The 19,817-nt window shown below is 33.1% G+C and overlaps 2 protein-coding genes across 2 annotated transcripts; one reads left to right on the top strand and one right to left on the bottom strand.

The window, feature by feature from the left end:
• Positions 1-3,664: 3,664 nt before the first annotated feature.
• Positions 3,665-10,202, bottom strand: LOC148302258 (pre-mRNA-splicing factor RBM22-like). The gene is made up of 7 exons (XM_088271865.1): positions 10,111-10,202; positions 9,936-9,989; positions 9,585-9,848; positions 7,996-8,225; positions 6,788-6,961; positions 5,000-5,142; positions 3,665-4,119 (listed from the first exon to the last, which is right to left on the bottom strand). The coding sequence occupies exons 1-7, from the start codon at positions 10,162-10,164 to the stop codon at positions 3,842-3,844; spliced, it is 1,197 nt and encodes a 398-aa protein (XP_088127991.1). The 5' UTR covers positions 10,165-10,202; the 3' UTR covers positions 3,665-3,841.
• A 539-nt stretch (positions 10,203-10,741) lies between these two features.
• LOC148302257 (alpha-galactosidase MYORG-like) lies at positions 10,742-19,704 on the top strand. Its single transcript, XM_088271892.1, has 9 exons — positions 10,742-10,751; positions 15,109-15,228; positions 15,508-15,711; positions 15,795-16,455; positions 16,593-16,785; positions 16,886-16,995; positions 17,129-17,384; positions 18,279-18,435; positions 19,171-19,704. The coding sequence occupies exons 1-9, from the start codon at positions 10,742-10,744 to the stop codon at positions 19,356-19,358; spliced, it is 1,899 nt and encodes a 632-aa protein (XP_088128018.1). The 3' UTR covers positions 19,359-19,704.
• The last annotated feature ends 113 nt before the right edge of the window (positions 19,705-19,817 follow it).

Raw genomic sequence — 19,817 nt, 5'->3', positions numbered from 1 at the left:
AACAATCCTTGATTGTTTTTCAGTATGTTAAATTTTATTTTTGAACAAAATTTAAGAAATTTTTAGACTGTTTCTTTTCTGCATAATGTCAGCCATTTGCATGAATCATATCATTATTCTAAGAGTATCTGTTATGTTTCCAGGATGGTTGAGGAATCGTCACATAGAGATTTATCCTTGTATTTTTAGAAATTCATTATGTTTCTGAAATTATTTTCTTTCTTTTTTCAGCCCCACAATTGAATATTGAAAGTGTCTATTAAATAATGATACATTTAAAGTAATGGTTTAACCTTATCTCTCTGTTGTAGTGATAATAAGATTTAAATGCATATCTTTGGCGAAAATTGAAGAATGATCTCCATGAAAAATGATGACTACGCATTAGACCAAAGAACAAGTCATGAAATTTGACAAAACAGGTCAATTTGATATTTTATCAGTGAAATGTGTCTTATAAATGCATATAGCAAATATAGTCAGGTTGTGGTTCCGTGGTTAGCATCACGGACTCGGAGTTCGAAGGTTTTAGCCGACTCTACCATAACTTCCCTATTTTATCTTATCTTTTCAAATGATTTTTAATCAATAGATATTTCTCATTTTCTTTATGTAGACAAAAAGTCCTTAAAAAATTATTCACCTGCACACGCACTTAACAGAAATTGGCATTATATTTATATGAAGTATGTCTAAGCGATTGGTACTTAAAGAGCATTTTTTCCTACCATTCAATATTTAAAAGTAGTGTGTGAATGTTCTTTTATAATATATAATCAACACTTTATAATTTGCTTCTTAATGAATATATTGTTCATTCAGATATTTAGGCTCGATATATGTAATACTTACCAAAATAAAGTCCTTAAGTGTATGGAAAATTAAGCCTTAAACATATTTTTACTATGAATAATATTGTTGTGAACATAGAAAATATATCTTGTCATAATGGTACACTCTTTCAGTGATTCGAATCGGAAAACTGAGAAAGAACAAAATTCCAAGAGTAGATTTTGAGATAACTGTTTTCGTTATATGTATTATTGTTAGTTTAATTTACCTTTATTTAAATATCTAAAGTCGTATTTAAAAAAATCAAATTAAAATGTATGAACTTCATTTTTATTACTATCCCAGAATCTGCTTCGATGGATAATGTTGACAATGGATCTAATCATTGTTTCTCTATTTTCTGATTCATTTAATTTTAACCATATCTTTTTTTTGAAATTATAAAATACCTTGCATTTTAATTAATCATCATTAGATCAGTTGAATTGAATATTACAAATATAGTGTTATATTGCATAAATAATTCTTGGTAGTGAGATGCAGGAACTGACATTTCTGAGTTTGAAAAACAAAGATTTGTTTTCATATTTTCTTATTTCGCTGTAGTTGTAGGATAGTTATTTATTTTTTTATAATTTTTTAATCATTTATTTAGTTGCCAACAAGCAAATTTTCCTATCTCCAAAAATAAATAATCTATCCACATTGTTTTATTTCCTTCGTGTACATACATGTGTATATGAAATTGGTTATTGTTTGATATATTGAATAAAATGAATGATCATTCCATCCATGTTATAAAAACCAAAAGACACAAAATGTATATTCTCTCATGCCTATAAATAAATTGCAAGACTAATATTTACTCAGTTTATTAATGAATTTACCTATGCAATCCGAAGGGAACGAACAAACTAAAATGTACATATATTGAAAACCACAGTAGCATTGCCAAGTTGGCAATACTGATGTTGGCAAGGGTTTTTTGGAGCTCACGGTCTTTTAGTAAGAGTGTTCCAACAGGATCTCAGGAAAATATGGCGACTCTTACGTTGGTCCATATTTTCTAGCCGCATTTCCTTGCCTGAATGTGTAAGGCACATCACAATATGAAAGTAGATTGTCCATCATTATGTTTTGCCTGCGCTGTTTGCGTATTGTGTGGTTTGATGCTGTTAAATGTCACCATGAAACACCACTTGCACAAATGATAAAACTGTAAAAAATTTCGATGTTTTGAACACACTGCCACTTAAATCCCCATCTTTTGAGAATAAAAAGTCATAGAATGATGTAATATTTTTTATTTAAAAAAAATCGACTATATAAACAACATTTAATTATTCTAATTTAAAACAATACCAGTAACCTGAAGAAGAATATACTGTAATTAGTATTTTGAAGACCCTTATTTATTTACTTATTTAATACACACTTCATGAGGCAAAGTAAATGGTAAAAAAGGTCGATAAATTAATGTTACATATCGCTCACTCTTTTCAACAACGTCATATATCAAAAATCATCAATTTTAAGTTGTGCATGTTTTCGGAATGCCCAGAAAATTTACTATATCCCAGCAAAAGTGGCATATTTTTAACTTAATATGTATTTACTTAATGTTTACGCTACAGGGCAGAAAGTGTTGTCTGTTGCACAGTAAAAAGTTCAATAAGTGGCTTGATATTTATTTTTAATACAATTTATTATATTTTTAAACTTATGACGTTGTTGAAAGGAGTGAGCGATATGACAAAAATTTGAACAAATTATTTTGGGGCCTTTAAATTCATTTTGTTTTTTGCTTTATTTTTTAAAATATGTAGTAAAAAATATACATATGAAAAGATCTTTTGGTGCGCTGAGAATAGCAACTTTTTCTGACCTTCACACGGTTGTTGTGCTACACTAAGGCAGATTGTGCACTAAACGGAAGTTTACCGTCCGGCAGTCCAGTTTTTAAAAATAATAGCGACTACGACAGTTTAGCATGATCGAATTTACGCGCAACGTGTTCACGCACTGATCCAAAGAAAGATGGACAAAAGCATAAGCCAATCATCGTTTTATCACGCTAACTGAAGTGCCAGACGGTAATATTATGTGAAGTGCACAATCGCCCAAACTGTATGAAAAGAAAATTAATTTTTCGTTTTGTTTTTTTAACCTGTTAACCGGGGAGTTCACTTTTTAACTACGCAACATACAACGGGCGCGAACTCTTTCACTAGGACATGTCAGTACATAACGCCTGTTGGACGTGTATTCATATATTTTATTCATGCTTAAAATAAATGAAAAGACTATGAAATATATATATTTTTTCATTTATTTATATATAAATCACAAAGGAAAACACAAAATTCCTAACAAATAGAAAAGAATTCATGTCGAACATGTTGTGATGACTAAAATTACCTTTGTTGTTGGAAAATATAGATCCCGCACGTTCCGGAGCGCAACATATATTTACAGGACGTATTCATATGTCTAACCCGTACCCGATATTGTTTACGTTTAATGTATTTATGCGTCCCGCCCGGTTAACAGGTTAATTACACTTGACTGAGAGCATATCGCTCACTCCTTTCAACGTCATATATAAAAAATTGACAATTTTCAGTAATGCATGTTTTCGGAATGCCCAGAAAATGTACTATATTCCAGCAAAAGCCGCATATTTTTAACTTAATATTTACCCGCTACAGGCCAGAAAGTGTTGTTTTTGCATTTTGAAAAAAAGGTATTGTTTACTTATTTTTTTAAATATACTAAATATTTTTCAAATGAAGGAAAAACATTCAGGTTTTACCTTAAAAGATCTGTTGCACAGAAAAAAGTTCTAAGTGGCTTGTTATTTATTTTTAATACATTTTGTTATATTTTTAAAGTTTAAAAACGATGTCCTGAAAAATCAAGTTATTTAAATATAATATGACGTTGTTGAAAGGAGTGAGCTATATGTCAAACTACAAATCCGTGAATGTTGGCATATTAATGCTCACAGTAAAACAACCATCGTTTGACATTAAAAATTGTGAAATAAGAATCATTGCTGTCCGGGCTGTGAGCCCATTCTGTCGGGGTCCTGGCTGGGGTAGTGCAGGCCCACGGGCGGCGGGGGGGGCCTCCAGCCGCCCCAGGCGAGCGGGGCACCCAGGGCCCCGGGCATGGGGATGGAGTGCACGGGGTGCAGGTTGAAGAAATCGTCCGAGGGCGCGGGGCCGGGCAGTGCGGGGTGGGGGGGCGGGGGCAGGGCGCCCGGCAGCCCCGGCACAGGCTCCAGGGCCCGGCCCGCCTGCTCCGGCTTGTCGCTTCCCTGTCGGCCTGGAAAATGAAATACATTGATTATACTGTGTAATATATTCATTTTCATTTCATTGTGTAATATATTCATTTTCATTTCATTTTTCAGCGGAGAGCTGATCACCTTTCCTTCGTGGGCTAACGATCAAGATAACACTGTGTTTATATGATGCAGTGCCCTATGCACCATTAGGGTGCGGATAAGGGTTCCAATGAAAAAATGAGACTGAATGACTTAGTGGTGGGTGCAATACTTAGTAAGCCATGTATGTTTTACAACATTTTTTTATAAAATGAAATTAAAATTACAATAATAAAGAAATAAAAAAATAAATAAAAGAAACCGCGAAAGAAAAACAATTAAAAATAAAGTAATTTTTTTTCTTCTTTTTTTTCAATGATCAATACGCTTGGCTACCGTGCTGTCAAAATAAATAGCAATAAATAATTATATAAAATAATGTTTTTTCACTGAAATATTTATTTCATATTACCCTGGAATGGTACTTGAAGCGCAAGACTATTAATAAACAAATGATCAAATGAACATCGCATCAATTTGATGTAGTGCCCAATGCACCATTGTGTGCAGATAAGGGTCAGCAGTAGTACATTTTTAATGTGTAATTTTCTTATAAAAAAGCAAGATTTAATTAAAGATGGAAAAGGTAAAATTTCAAAGACAGTTGTGAAAATGCACATGAGTATGCAATATTTGTCTATCCCTACAACCACAGAGATTTGAATATAAAATAACAATACAGTGAAAATGCTTGCAATGAAATCTTTATATGAAAAATTACTTTGAAAATTTCATATTTGCATTTAAAAAAAATCCACATATGTTTTTCAACCCGTTATGCGTCTGTTATATGGATAAGCAGTTTGGTTTCTATATTACCTTGTGACCTTCCCCACTTGATGGTAAGTCTCCGCCCGTGAATAACCAGCTTGTTGAAGGTCTTCTCGGCAGCTAATTCAGCAGCCGATCTCGTTGTAAACTGCACAAAGGCGCACTGAGTCCGAGGGACCAACGTCATGGTTCTGTAAATATAAATATTAACATAAAATTTAAAATTGGATTTTCACAAGACGTCTATCTATCTTGCTAAGGCACTATAGAAAATATAAATACAGTGAAACCTCTATCTATCGTTTTTAAAGGGACCTATTGAAATTAACTATGAATGCGGGAAAACAATGAAAGCGGGATTAAGAAGTTTATACACAAGAAGATGCTATAGAGTGAAGATACCATCCTTCCAATCTGAATAACCCAATGGTTATTCAGATGTACCAATGTAGGTTGAAATTCTAAGAGGAATACAATGTTAAAATGTAAATAAATTTGTTTTAATAAATGTATTGTTCAATTATTTAAAAAAAAAAAACAAACTTGAACAGAACCATAAAAATATTAAAGTTTATTGTTTATTTTAAATTAATATGTGATTGACATTTGTTTTTTTTTACTGTTTTATTTCTGTAAGTCAACAGTATATTTTCATCTTTGCAAATAATATTTTTTTTTCAGCATTGAAAGTGTGTAGAAGAAAGTTTTCAATCTTTCAAAGAGTGTGCATGCTTCTGAAAATAAAGATACAGGCAGCAGCTCCTCTTCATCAATATCGACCTCTCCTGCTGTATCTGTCAACCTTGTGTCACATAGGCTTTTGATAGTTTCTATCCCACACGTTGGAATATTGTCATCAAATGTAACAAAATTAAGAATGTAAAAAAAAAACAGCCAAAATATGTCAAATATGCAGCGTAATTCAAACGATGAATGCGGTAAAATGGTGATCAAAAAACGAAAAACGATATCCGAGAAAACGATTATTTGAGGAACGATAGATAGAGGTTTCACTGTATTTGTGAATTTTGCATCTACACATTTTCGAGGAATTATATTTACCGCCATGTATTATGTTTCTCCAAATTTTGAATCTAGATAAAAAAGATACACCTAGTGAAACATTATTTTTAAGTTTAAGACCCAAGAAAATGACTTAAAGATATTTCTACATGAACAAAAGAGGAGAGAATAGTTGATTGGTGTTCAGTGATACTTTAGCCTTAACACTTTGTTTGCGGGAAACGCTTAAAAACGTATTTTACATACTGTTGGTAGAGAGTAGGGGGACACTTATATTTGATTACTTTTGTTAGAGCGCGAAAGATGCCAAAAAACATTGTACAGATAGGAATTCAGTTCGCGGTTACTTGTGATTAGTATACTGAGGGTCAGGTGGCAGGCTGTCTGAGTATGAAAAAACCGCCAGCAAACAATGTGTTAAGATAAAAGTATCACTGAATAGCAATTAATTCAACTGACGGATTCTTCAGTTCTTTGGATACGTTGCGCGTACCGATGAGGGATAGCCTGGAACGACTGGTTGTGATCGGTAGCTTGGAGGGGAACAGAGGGAGAGGAAGATCCCCACACGATGGACTGATCAAGTTAAGGCAGCAGCACGCACCTCGGTGGTTGGGTTATAAGGGATAACCTCTGATTATCCCTTGACTGCGCTACGTGCAGCGTCATTGCTTCCACAAGGGTAATGAGGACTAAGATGGAGAAGACATTGACTGCGCTGCACGTAGCGCAGTCAAAGGATAACCGGAGAAGAGTCATTGCTTCCACAAGGGTAATGAGGACTAAGATGGAGAAGACATTGGAGCAACTTACCGAATTTCGCCAAATTGGTAGAAATGAGATCTGAGTGTTTCCTCGGTGATGCCATCGGACAGGTTACCGATGTAGAGGGTGGAGATGGTCTTATCTTCGGGAGGGGGGAGTGCTGGCATGGTCGCAGCACGTCGCATCAGCTTCTCGGCGACTGGATCATTGACACCGTAGTACCTATTTAAAACATTTAGGTCATAAAAGTCACGGTAGAGATCACTCAATAGTTAAATTAGAAGAATTAAATGTATAGAAAAAAATTATCATAGAATGAAATTATTATATATTAGAAGAGAATTTATTATTTTAGCTGGTTTTAAAATAAAACATGTTTCAGTTATATTTTTTTCAGATTATATGATTTTAAAAAAATATATACATAAATATATTTACATATTGTTTGCAACGTTTACGAAGAAAAAAAAAATGTTATGTGCAGGGTGTCCGGTGGCAGAATTAGGATTTCAAATTTAAATAAAAAATAAACTGCAAAGGATGCATATTTTTTCAAAAACTATTACAAAGAAGAAAAGTGCGGATTTAATTTCTTACAAATTATTTTTGTAGACCATCACGTCGGACACACTGGGAACTCTACAGAATTGATTTTAAAAAGTATACTATATTGAATAAAATATTAATTTTATTATAATATCATTCTGTCCGCTTCTGTAGTGTAATGGTCAGCACGCTCGGCTGCCGTTCTGGAGGTCCCGGGTTCGATTCCCAAAGGGGGTAAAATAAATATAAGTGATTTTTTTACTGTAATATTTATTTAATATTACCCTAGACTGGTACCTGAAGCGGAGGGCTGATCACCTTTCCTTCATGTGTAAACGATAAGATAACACTGCGTTTATATGACGCAGTGCCCTATGCACCATTGGGGTGCGGATAAGGGTTTTATTATTATTATTATTATAATATCATTTATATAATATTTATTCAATATTACCCTGGACTGGTACCTGAAGCGGAGGGTTTGTCACCTTTCCTTCATGTGTAAAACGATCAAGATAACACTGCATTTATATAATGCAGTGCCCTATGCACCATCGAATAAGGTTTTCGACTTTGACTATACTACATGAATAATGGATTTGTATTCAATTTTGGCTGTATGGTAAATGTACCCTTTAGAGTAGGATATTTCACACTGTCCATTTAAAGTTATTAATTGTTTTAAAGAATAGATTTCTGAAAAAAGAAACCTGTCTTTGATGTTCTGATCGGCGAGAGGATCGTCGGGGTCCGTGGGCCGCTCGTGGCGATACGGGCACTCCTCCCCGCGGCGACACTCGCCCTTCACCCAGAAGGAGCACACGTGCGGCCGGTTCCTCTTGTAGTACGGAGCTGTGCGGGCCAGCTTCAGCAGCAGCTCTCCGGCCGCTTGCGACCTGCCGGCCCCGCTGGCACTCTGCGACGGGTCCCACGAGGACATCTGGGGAGATCGAGCAACGATAAGTATATCTGGATAGGTCATACTATAGTGGGGATACTTTGATAGGACGTCCAATCGTGAGGACAGGTCATTTAATATTAAGAGAAAGACGTTTAGACATATCATTTAAAAGCAAAGACATTCGAGCTGGAATCATAAACACAACTAAACATTTCTTCTTCATCTTTTAGGACTAATTCCTGTCATTCTCCGGTCCGCTCCTGGGAGGTGGAAGACCAGCTATCCCTCCATCGTTTAAGTGGTCTTCCTGGGGGTCTGATCCCGCTTATGCTGCTATCCGCTGCTATCCTCACCACTCGATCCGAACTCGCTCTTCCCACGTGATTTCTCCAGAAACGTCTTCTTTCTCTTCCCCATCGCACAACATCTTCAACATCGCAGATTTTTTTAATTTCAGAGTTTCTAACTCTGTCGCGAAGGGTTAGGCCTGCAATGGGTCGTAGTGTCTTCATTTCGGGTGTCGTAAGAAGGCTTTTGGTTAACATTTCTATCCATCTAAAGAGGAAAACATTTGATGGATGTGTACTTCCAGTGCTCATCAATGGATCTGAGATATTTATCCTAACAAAACAAATCATATATAAACTCCGGGTAACACAAAGAGTAATGGAGACAAGGATGCTAAACATATCCTTTAGGGACCGACACAAATGTTTGGTTATCCCTTATTGGAAAAGTCTAAGGTAAACAGATGTGGCTCAAATGAAGTGGAACTAGGCAGGTAATATGGCACGTATGTCTGAGGGTAGATGGACGAAAAAGGTACTTGACTGGAGGCCTAGAACAGAATGCAGAAGCGTGGGTAGGCCCCAGACAAGATGGTCCGATGACATTAAAAAGGGGCAGGCATGCACTGGAAGAGAGACGCGTCCAACGGACAACTGTGGAAGTCCAAGACGGAGCCTTTGTTCTATACTGGACAAAAGAAGAATGCTGAATTTACTTGAATTGACTTCTTACTTTCTAAGTTACTTACTTTAAAGTAAAAAGTTATTCGGAAATAACATAATAGCAATACGGCTGTCCAAACTCAGAACACAGTAAGGGACATTTTTTTGTATTACGTTTTTTTTTGCATTTTTGGACTAAGTAGATTCTACTTAGTCCAAAAATGCAAAAAAAACCTACTACAAAAAAATGTTCCTTACTGTGTTTTAAGTTTGGACAGCCGAATACACTTTCATAAAATGGGTAAGTCATTCAATTAATTCATCGTTCATTAAATAGTGAGAGAATTGAGGCTGGCCATTGAATAATTTGAATGATCATTTTCTTCACGTAGATTGAATTCATGGTCCCATGCACCTTTTATAGGGGAGATATTTATTAAACATTTACCTGATTATCCATATTCTGGATATAATACTCTTTATTGACGTCACTCCGCGGAAGTTCATCTTGTATTTTCAAGGCGGCATCTCGCACTTGAATAGGCAACCCGTATTCCAAGTCCAGGAGGCAGGTTTGGCACACATTCTTCAACCGGGAGCAAGTTTGGCACACTTCCGTCTTTTTAAAACGCATTCTCGCGCCGGGACACCATCGGAACACGGTGAACGGCCGGGAACATATTTTACATTCCTTCCCATAGCGTTCCTTGGTCTGGAAAAATAATAAAACGACATTTTTTAAAATAACGAATTAGTCAGGTTATAATTTTTCAAAAGTATTTATTTGAAAATAACTAACCATACGCAAATACGGGTTGTCTCCAAGGCACGTCTGACATAAAATCGGAAATTCCTGAAATATAACCAAACATACATGAGATGAGTAAAACCAAAAAAAAGTTTTTCGTAAAACTAACATATGAAGAAGACATTAAAAAATTATCAAAAAAGTGTTTTATTTAAGAGTTACTCACGGCATCCTCCCAATTTTGACGATTATAAGTATTAGTCGTTTTAGACGTCGCCATGACAGATGGAAGGAGAAACAATACTTGTTTATGGTAAATGCGGTCATAGACGGATATACTGAAAGCTACCAACTTAACAACTATTATTATTATCACATAAATTTTAAACAAAGGTAGGTACTTATTTTAAAAAAATATTCGGGGTTTATAATACTGTCAGGATTTGAGTTTGATAATTAAAAAAAATGATTTAATTACTATTTAGATGTTAACTTATGCCAAGAAACAATACTAGCAATAAACAATTGTTGAAATAATAGGAAAGAAGGGTAAAACAAATTTATGAGGCGAATGTAATTGGGAAAAAGAGCAGAGGAAGACCAAGAAAAACATGGCATGATCAGGTATGCCAAATACTTGAAAGTGATCAGGTGAGAAGTCGTAATAATCGGCGGGTATGTATAAGGAGATGCATGAACGTAGAAAAGGCGAAGAATGTTTGCAAAGACAGAGTGGTGTGGCGCTCTATTCTCTCTGCCTACCCCTGCGGGGAAGCGGCGTGGTGGTTAGTTAGTTAGTTTAAATAATACAGGCAGGTGTATGTTGTTTAAATAAAGAGTAAGCTTTATGTAGGAGCATGAGCAGCTGTAAGCATAAGTATTGGCGCTAATTACATTACATATTATAATACATATAAATCCGCTACACAAATATATTTGAATAAATAAAATAGTTTCAATTCATTATATTCAAGCATTATATAAATATTGGGTTTGATGCAAAAGTTTTGACCGTTTTTTACATATCATATATATATATATTTTTTTTAAAAATATGTATTATTTATTTAATAAATTAGATAATTTCCATCAGCACTTATAACCTTCTCCCATCTTTCTATCAGCTTATTAATACCAGTAGTAAAAAAATACGTGGATTTTGATGCGAAAAATTAAGTAAGGGATGTTTTTACCTGCTCTATGGTATAATTTTTTTCATTATTTAATTTTTTTTTTGCAGTGATCGGAATAAATGAAAATCAGAAAGAGCAAGATCTGGAGAATACGGTGGATGCTTGATAACATCCCAATTTAACTCATTTAGCTTGTGTTGGATCATCATAGCCATATGTGGTCTCGCGTTGTCGTGATGAAACACTACCCCTTTTCTTTTTACCAATTCTGGTCTATCCTTTTGAAGGTCCATGTTCAATTTGGATAATTGCTGACAATATCGTTCTGCTGTACTTGTCTGATCGTGTTCCAAGAGTTCAAAATACGCAATACCCTTATTATCCCACCAAATACAAAGTTTAACTTTTTTATGGATTTCGGCCTTCGAAGTTGTTAATGGGGCTTGTCCAGGTATAGCTCAATGACTTTTTCTTGTCACGTTGTTGTACACGACCCACTTCTCATCTTCCGTCACCAAACGACGCAAAAAAGGTTCATGTTTTTGTCTCGCACTCAAAGCAACGCACGTTGAAACACGATCCAATAAATTGGCAGCCGACAATTGATGAGGTATCCAAACGTCGTACCGCGAAACCATTTCCATACGCTTCAAATGTCTTAATACGGTTGTTTGGTTGACTCCCATCATTGACACAATCTTCCTGATGATTAGACGTGGATTGGTGTCAATTATGACTTTTAACTTGTCGTCATCAGACTTCAATGGCCGCCTGGTACGTGGTTTATCAATGAGTGAAAAATCTCCAGATCGGAATTTTGTAAACCATCTTCGTACCTGTCGAACTTTGATGACATCTACTCCATACACTTCACAAATGTTTTTGGTTTCCACACTCGCGGTATTGTCTTTATGGAATTCATAAAGTAAACAATGACGTAAATGCACTTTATCGAGCGACATTTTGAAAAAATACAAGGGGTCATTACTGTACTCTGGCTAGGCCAAAACTGAATAGAAAGTAGAGGAAAAGCATCCTTTATACAATGGAATCATAAAAAAGAAGATATTTTTCATAATTTAAGAAAAAAAACATTTTTTACCTGGGATCATAAAACACGGTCATAACTTTTGCATCAACCCAATAATACTTTATTTTATGAAATTTTACTTATGGTACAAAATCAAAATAAGAATTCTTATAAATATAAGTTCTTTTTTAACACATTATAATGAGATTCTGTAATTTGATTATTCATCCTGGTGGAAAAGAAAAGATAAGCAGTAAAATATTAATACTTTATTACGATACTTGATGAATAATATTAATTACAAAATATTATAGATAATCAATCATCAAAGATATTCCTATATTATCATTTGATGTGTGATGATGATATATTACTGATCGAAGTTATCCTTTGGAAGTAACAATAATAATAAATTTATAGATTTTACCTTTTTAATGTTCACTGTTACCAAATTTATGAAGAATTTTCCACTTTTTATAGTAATTATAAAGGTGATATTTATTTGGAAATAAAAGAGGTATCAAAATGGGCACCACTTAAATCAAGGAGTATGGTAGAAATTTAGGATTTTTTTTGCGGTTTGCTGTACACACATATCAGAAATTGAATTTAATAAAGTATCATTTTTGAGGAAAAAAATATAAAACACATGTAATTGCTAAAATCGCTATGTATTTATTAAACTCCATCAAAATAAAATTAAACAGTAAACTCAATAAATTAATACAGAATCTATCAACCTTTTTAATGTCGTTACTGTGTCGGGCTGTGGTCCCTTGGTTAGTGTCGTGGACTCTTGAATCAGAGTTTCTCGGTTCAATTCCACTCTACCACAATTTGATACCTATTTCTAATAATGAGCCGCTTAGGCCCACAAAAATAGTATGAAATTTAAGTATTTTTGTATATAATAAAAATACAAATATCTATCTTTTTTAATAAAAAAATTATAATAAATCAAATAATAAAACTTTGCACTTTAACCTCTTAAGTTTTACTTTACTAGTATAGCAGTTAATATATATATATATAAATATATATATATATATATATATATATATATATATATATATATATATATATATATATATATATATATATATATATATATATATATATATATATATATATATATATATATATATATATATATATATATATATATATATTTAAATTTTCATAAATACCGATTGCGACCCCCAGGTTAAAAAACAATGCATTAACATATCACCTATCGACCAACCATATCTATGTGGCAGGCGCTTTTTATCACATATCTTTTGAATTTGAGCGAATGTGACAGTGTGAAATTGAATATTTACACATCAGATTCATTGCAAACCAAAGGAAATATAATAATAAATAGGTACTTAGCGGATATAACAAATGATAGCAAATTACAAAATTAAAAAAAAAACAGTGGCAAAAGGCATTAAGAGATTGTAATCAGCACTTCACAAATAAGATTATTATGATGTTTGTATGATTACTACCCACTTAAAATTTTTATGAAAGAGATAATTTTTGGTGACAACAGGAATAATTTCTTAGATTAGTGTAACCATTTTTTTTTATCTTTATCTTTTGGAAGAATTATATGTTTTAGAATGAGGATGTTGACTTTATTCCCAGTTAAAAAAATAAGAAATGGAAAGCCAATTCAAAAAAACCTTCCATTTTAATAAAAACAAAAGGGCTTGTTTTTAATCTTATGGGATTAAAAAAAAAAATGTTTAGTAAAGAGTATAAAAACACCAACAAAAGATTAGCTCTAGAACTTTTTACACAATAAAATGTAGTTCTTTAAACATTTAAAAATACCTACAACAAAATACTAATCAATTTAAAAAAAATCAATACCTAAATCAATTTAAGATCAATAAAAATAAGTTTTCCTTTTTTCTTGTATCTCGTCAAACACCACTTCAACTTTTTAAAAATCTTATAGTCCTTTTGCTCACTTAACCACAACTGTCTTTGATAATACCAGCTGGATGCCCTGGATTCAATTCCAAGGGAGGGGGGAAATAAGTAAAAGTGATTTTTACTCCAGTATTTATTTGGTATCACCCTGGTCTGTAAAACAAGAGAGATCATCTTACCTTCATGTAATAAACAATTAATTAAGAAGAAGAAGAATGTGTAAGAAACATTAGTAAATTTTCAATAGTATTATGTAAAGTTGAGGACAGAACTTTATTTTTATTTTATAAACATTTTATTTTAAACATTGCATATGTTTTTAAATTAAATTCAAATAATTTAATTGAACTAAAATTACAAATATTAAAAAAAAAATTACAGAGTAAAAAAATAATTTCATGGTCACCTGAATTAAAGCATTAAAAGATTTTAATGATAATAACTAAGTTATTAAAATATCATGATTAAAAAAATATATTAGTTGGGTGATTACCTTTAAAGTATATGGTGCACATTGGCACCCACAAAACATGGCTTGCAAAAGCTTTTTTTTAATAGGTAAATTAAATTATAAAAACTTTTATTTTTATTTATAAGAAATAGTTAAATTTTAAGCTTTCCATTTTTCACAAGTGATTTGGGTTTGGAGAGCTCTCTTATTTTGAGACTATTTCCTATGGAATGTGACACAATAAGAAAATTTTAGTCCATTTCTACATTCTTAGAATTCCATCCAAATTTTTGTATCCAGTCTACAGGCCATGTATTATGGGAGCTTTTGCGTTTTCGAAATTGCATGTTCATGACCTAAATCATCATCTAACTACGCTGACATGCGGTGTGGTGCTATGCTTAAAATGGGAATACAGGGTTCAATTCTCGTCAATTGCAAAGTATATTTAAGAATGATTTATTTTCATTGCTCTGGGTTTTGGGATGTATTTTTCATAACTTTCGAGTTGCCATGTTTATTTTAATAAAGAAATATCATCTAGCATCCAAAGAGTGTTGAAAATGGGCTGGTTTGAATCTTTTGCTTAATGTAATCATGCTGCTGTACAATAATCATTAAGACTTATTCAAAAACTGTAATAAAATAATTGAATAAATATTAAATTTATGTGAAACAATATTTCAGTTGGAGTCATATTTTTGGGTTCATCTCTGGTCTCTGGAGATATAACTCTTAATCCAGAAAGTGACGTTTATCTTGAACTTAAGAATGTAAATAATGGCATTGCCGTAACAGCAATAAGAGGTAATTAAATATATTATAAATAAACCATACAAAAATATTTATTGTTATAAAATTCAAAAGGCAAGGGCTGTTTAGCTTTATATTCTTATATCATAATCAACATTGTCAGACCACTCTGACTCTGAAATCATTTGGACTTGAATATAAGGCATTTGAAATTAATTCCTATTTAGCAAAACTGGATTATATGCTGAATAGTTATACGAACTGTAATAAGTGTAATAAGAAACTGTAATGATATAATTTATAAATAAAAAAATAAATATGTTTTTCTTTTAGGTAATGACTTACGATACCTCGGTGTTATTGGTACTCAGTTTGCTGAAGAAGAGTATTCACAATGGAACACTGATAGATTAGCGATTATGAACTTTGGAACAGTCGAGCTCAAGGTTTTGGTGACAGTCAGTGAAGAGAGATGGCAACTGAATGTGGAGTGGACAGCCCCCAGTTCTCAACGATTAATGGACTGCTTTGATTTAGGTATTTCCCTTAGACTTTTTTTTTAATAATATATTATAAGAAACCATTGAGACATTTGTATGATATTATTTATATTTTTAAAGGTATTAAACACTGGTTTGGCGGACCCGAGCAGAAGCGGCAATATTGGCCAGTCCAGAAATTGAATCTCTCTGATTATTCATATGTAACTAAAGAAGATGAAAACAATGCAGTTTCAGAACCATATTGGATTAATTCCGAAGGCACAATTTTCTATGTAGACAAGAGAGTACCTCTTTTCATTGATCAAAATAATCGTATGGCAAATCACCTTTGCTTCATCGCCGAAGTGAAGGCTCCATATTCTGAGAAACGTAAAACAAGCAATCTCGTATACGATATTGTTTTTACAGAGAATGCAAAAGTGGGACATTTATACGCAGTTAATAGATATTTAGGTAAACCCATCGGCTATCCGAATATTAATATGACTCGGGAACCTATTTGGTCCACATGGGCGAGATATTACAGGCCTATCAATCAAACAATTGTCTTGGATTATGCAAAAGAAATTATCGACTATGGTTTTGGTGGTCAGTTTGAAATTGATGACTTGTGGGAAGTCTGTTACGGGTCATTAACTATAGACGAGACAAAGTTCCCAGACTTCAACGAAATGATGCGAAATTTAACAAATCTCGGATTCAGCAGAGTGACAGTGTGGGTTCATCCATTTTTGAATGAGGGATGTGAGCCTTGGTATACAGAAGCAAAAGATAAAGGGTGAGCTATGTTTATAATGTGCATTTTAGTTTTTATACCCGGTCCTGCATTCTGTTGGAGTTTTGTGCACATGTGGTAAAAGTACTGAAAGCACAAAAAATAATGTCATTATATAAGTTGTTTAATTTGCTTTGTAGATATTTGGTAACTGATGAATCTGGCTCTGTTGTTACGAGTTGGTGGAATAACAACGGAACTACTGCGGCATATATTGACTTCACAAATCCCGAAGCCACTTCTTGGTGGACCAAACGATTAATTGACCTTAAAAATACTTATAATATTGATAGCTTTAAATTCGATGCTGGAGAGTCTAGTTGGTCTCCACAGGTAATAAAGCATACATAATTATAGATACAAAATATGACTTTACATATTGTTGATACTGAAATGTATTCTTGAATAGTGTATTCTTCAAATATGCAAATAGGTTCCCGTGCAAAATGGTGAAGATGATCTCCACCCTGGTCATATCACTGCTGATTATGTGAGGGCTGTATCTGTTTTTGGTCCAATGATTGAAGTTCGCGCCGGTCAAAGGTAATTAATAAATTTGCTCATAAGCCAAATACCATATTATTTTTTTGGTTGCATGAAATTGATGTAGTGGTTTCAGCGATTAGAAATATAAACATATTACTTGTTAATAATATTTTAATACATGTTTGTCCAGAACCCAGGATTTGCCCATTTTTGTTCGGATGTTGGATAAGGATTCTGTATGGTCATTCGAAAACGGTCTTCCGACACTTGTCACAACTCTCCTTCAAATGAACATGAATGGATACCCATTTGTATTGCCCGATATGATCGGAGGTAATGGATACAACGAAAAACCGAGTGCTGAACTCTTCACAAGATGGCTCCTGGCTAATACATTCATGCCAGTAATGCAATTTTCAATTGCACCCTGGGACCTGGATTTAGTGGTAATGATAAATGTACCTTAATTCATTAACTTGCACATTTCGTTGCGCAATCTTAAATAATGACTGTTAAATTGTGATTATTGAAATGAAATAAGTACATAATATTATCATGCTGCTTAGGAAAAAAATATGTATATTATCTTTTATAATACCTTGCTTAAGAGTAACTGATAATTATTGTGTAATCTCCATTTGTATTCATAGATAAATTTATGGTATAATCTTATTGATATATTTTGTTATTACATAAATGAGAATATGTAACATATCTAACACATTATCTATTTAGAGTATTATGTTATTCTTCTTATCTTTACCTGCACCGCATGGTACAAAGGGCACTGCATTGCATATAGTCAATTTTAACTTAATTGATAATTAATTAGTTTTTGATTAATTTAAAACAGATTTGAAAAAAGATTTAAAAACATTCACGTTTGCTCTGATAATGCGGTCCTTATCTCAATGTTAAAGGAGAGCATACTGTATTTGTGTTTTATTATAAACACAAATATTTCAATTTCATACTATATTCGTGAGTCTAAGCGGGTAAAATTATGATGCAGAAGGGTCGAACTCAGAAACTCCGATTAGACTTAGAGCCCGCGACACTAACCACGGGATCACAGCCTAGCCCAAGATTTGGTCTTGAAGTTGAAAAATATATGAACAATGAAATTAATAATTTAATTTTAAACCGTTCATTCCAAAGAAGAAAAAAACATAGCATAAATATTTTTTATTCTATATATTGTGGCAATTTCAAATAAACATTTTTGTTTCTTCAATAATTTAAATAAAGTTGTTTAAATAATAAGATGCATATTTAATACCTGTTGACATTTTTTTTTTCTAAAAAACAATAATTCATACAGATATTGATTGTTATTTCAGACTACTCAAGTAGCACGTATATGTACACGCCTTCACGATAGTTATTCTGAGGTGATCAGAAGTGCTATGCAGCGTAGTGTTGAGGATGGCACCCCTGTAAATCCACCCATTTGGTGGGTAGATCCAACCGATCCAATTGCATTAAGTATTTGGGATGGTAAGTGATAAGATAACAAATAAATAGGTCTAAAAACATTTTAAACACTATCAGCATCAAAATAATAAGAGTTAGATGAATGGGGTTATTTCCCTCTTCTATCCATTATCAATTTATTATCTTTTTCTTTGTCTTTCATTTTCTCGACTGGCCAATCTCTTAAGAAAATGTAAACACTTGATAACTGTACAACATTTTGAGTGTGTCCAAATACTTGTTCACAAAAATCTTCATTTTGTAAACAAGTATTTGAACACACTCAAAATGTTGTAAATAAATTATCTGGTCAAATTATAAGCTTAAATAATAAAAATGAAAATGGTATTTTCTGGCGTTTCTTATGTGTGTGATTGAAATCCAGGATTTGGACCTCACATACTAATATAAGAGTTTCTGCTTGGTAAAAAGCTTCTTTCCATCTCACCAATAGATGTCTCTAGTGAAGTTCTAGTGATTCAAGAACAAGGTTTCTAAATTGGTTCATATATATAGAACTTCTAAGAATTTGAGTGGTGTGATTGTCAATAATGGGTGGAATTGGTGAATGTTACACGTGTGTAAAGTGATCACTTAAATTTTCGGGGCTGACGGTCGTCAGCCCTGTAAATGCCCAGACTTCCATATTCTTCTTCATCTTTGATGAGATGTCAAAAAATAATACTTGATAACTTATTAGGCATTCTATTTATATAATAATTTAAATTGTATGTATAACTAATCTGTTTTGCTTTTCAGAATACCTTCTTGGTGAAACCATTCTTGTAGCGCCGGTACTAGAAGAGGGCGCCTTGTCAAGGGATATCTACTTGCCTAAAGGAACTTGGATTTATGGTGTCGATGGAACTGGCTTTGATGGGCCATTTTGGCTTATGAATTTCTCCGTACCATTTAATGTCATACCTTACTTCACAAAGGTTGGATAAACCTAATCAGTGTTTGCTTTGAAACAGTTGTGCACAAACATTTTATACTAATAAAATATGATATTCATTTATTCACCATATTTTGAGTGTGTTTCTACTTTGTTTACAAGTGGTAGATTTGCTCCACATAGGAAGTCAAAAGTTTATTGCTATTAATCAATATTTTTCAACCAACGGAGAGGGTTTAAGGAAACTATTATATAATGGATATTTGGCCAAGAATAGAGTGATGTTTCAGACATTTCTGGAAGTAAGAAGAATAATCCATTATAATAAATGCATACAGAGGGTATTTACTTTATGTTCTGTTTCAAATACTTCTTTCAACAGGGATGTCAAGCCACATTGTAGAAAAAACATGTACAAGTTTGCAACAATGCTAGAGGTGGCCATTTGCGGGATAAAAGTTTTCAAACCTTAACAAAACGAATAGTAATGATGTCAATAAATGATATCATT

This window comes from Brachycentrus maculatus, unplaced genomic scaffold (genome assembly GCF_059751285.1).
Source record: "Brachycentrus maculatus isolate JH-2025_06_01 unplaced genomic scaffold, ASM5975128v1 h1tg000469l, whole genome shotgun sequence".
Taxonomy (NCBI): domain Eukaryota; kingdom Metazoa; phylum Arthropoda; class Insecta; order Trichoptera; family Brachycentridae; genus Brachycentrus; species Brachycentrus maculatus.
This window is presented reverse-complemented; position numbering and strand designations above follow the sequence as displayed.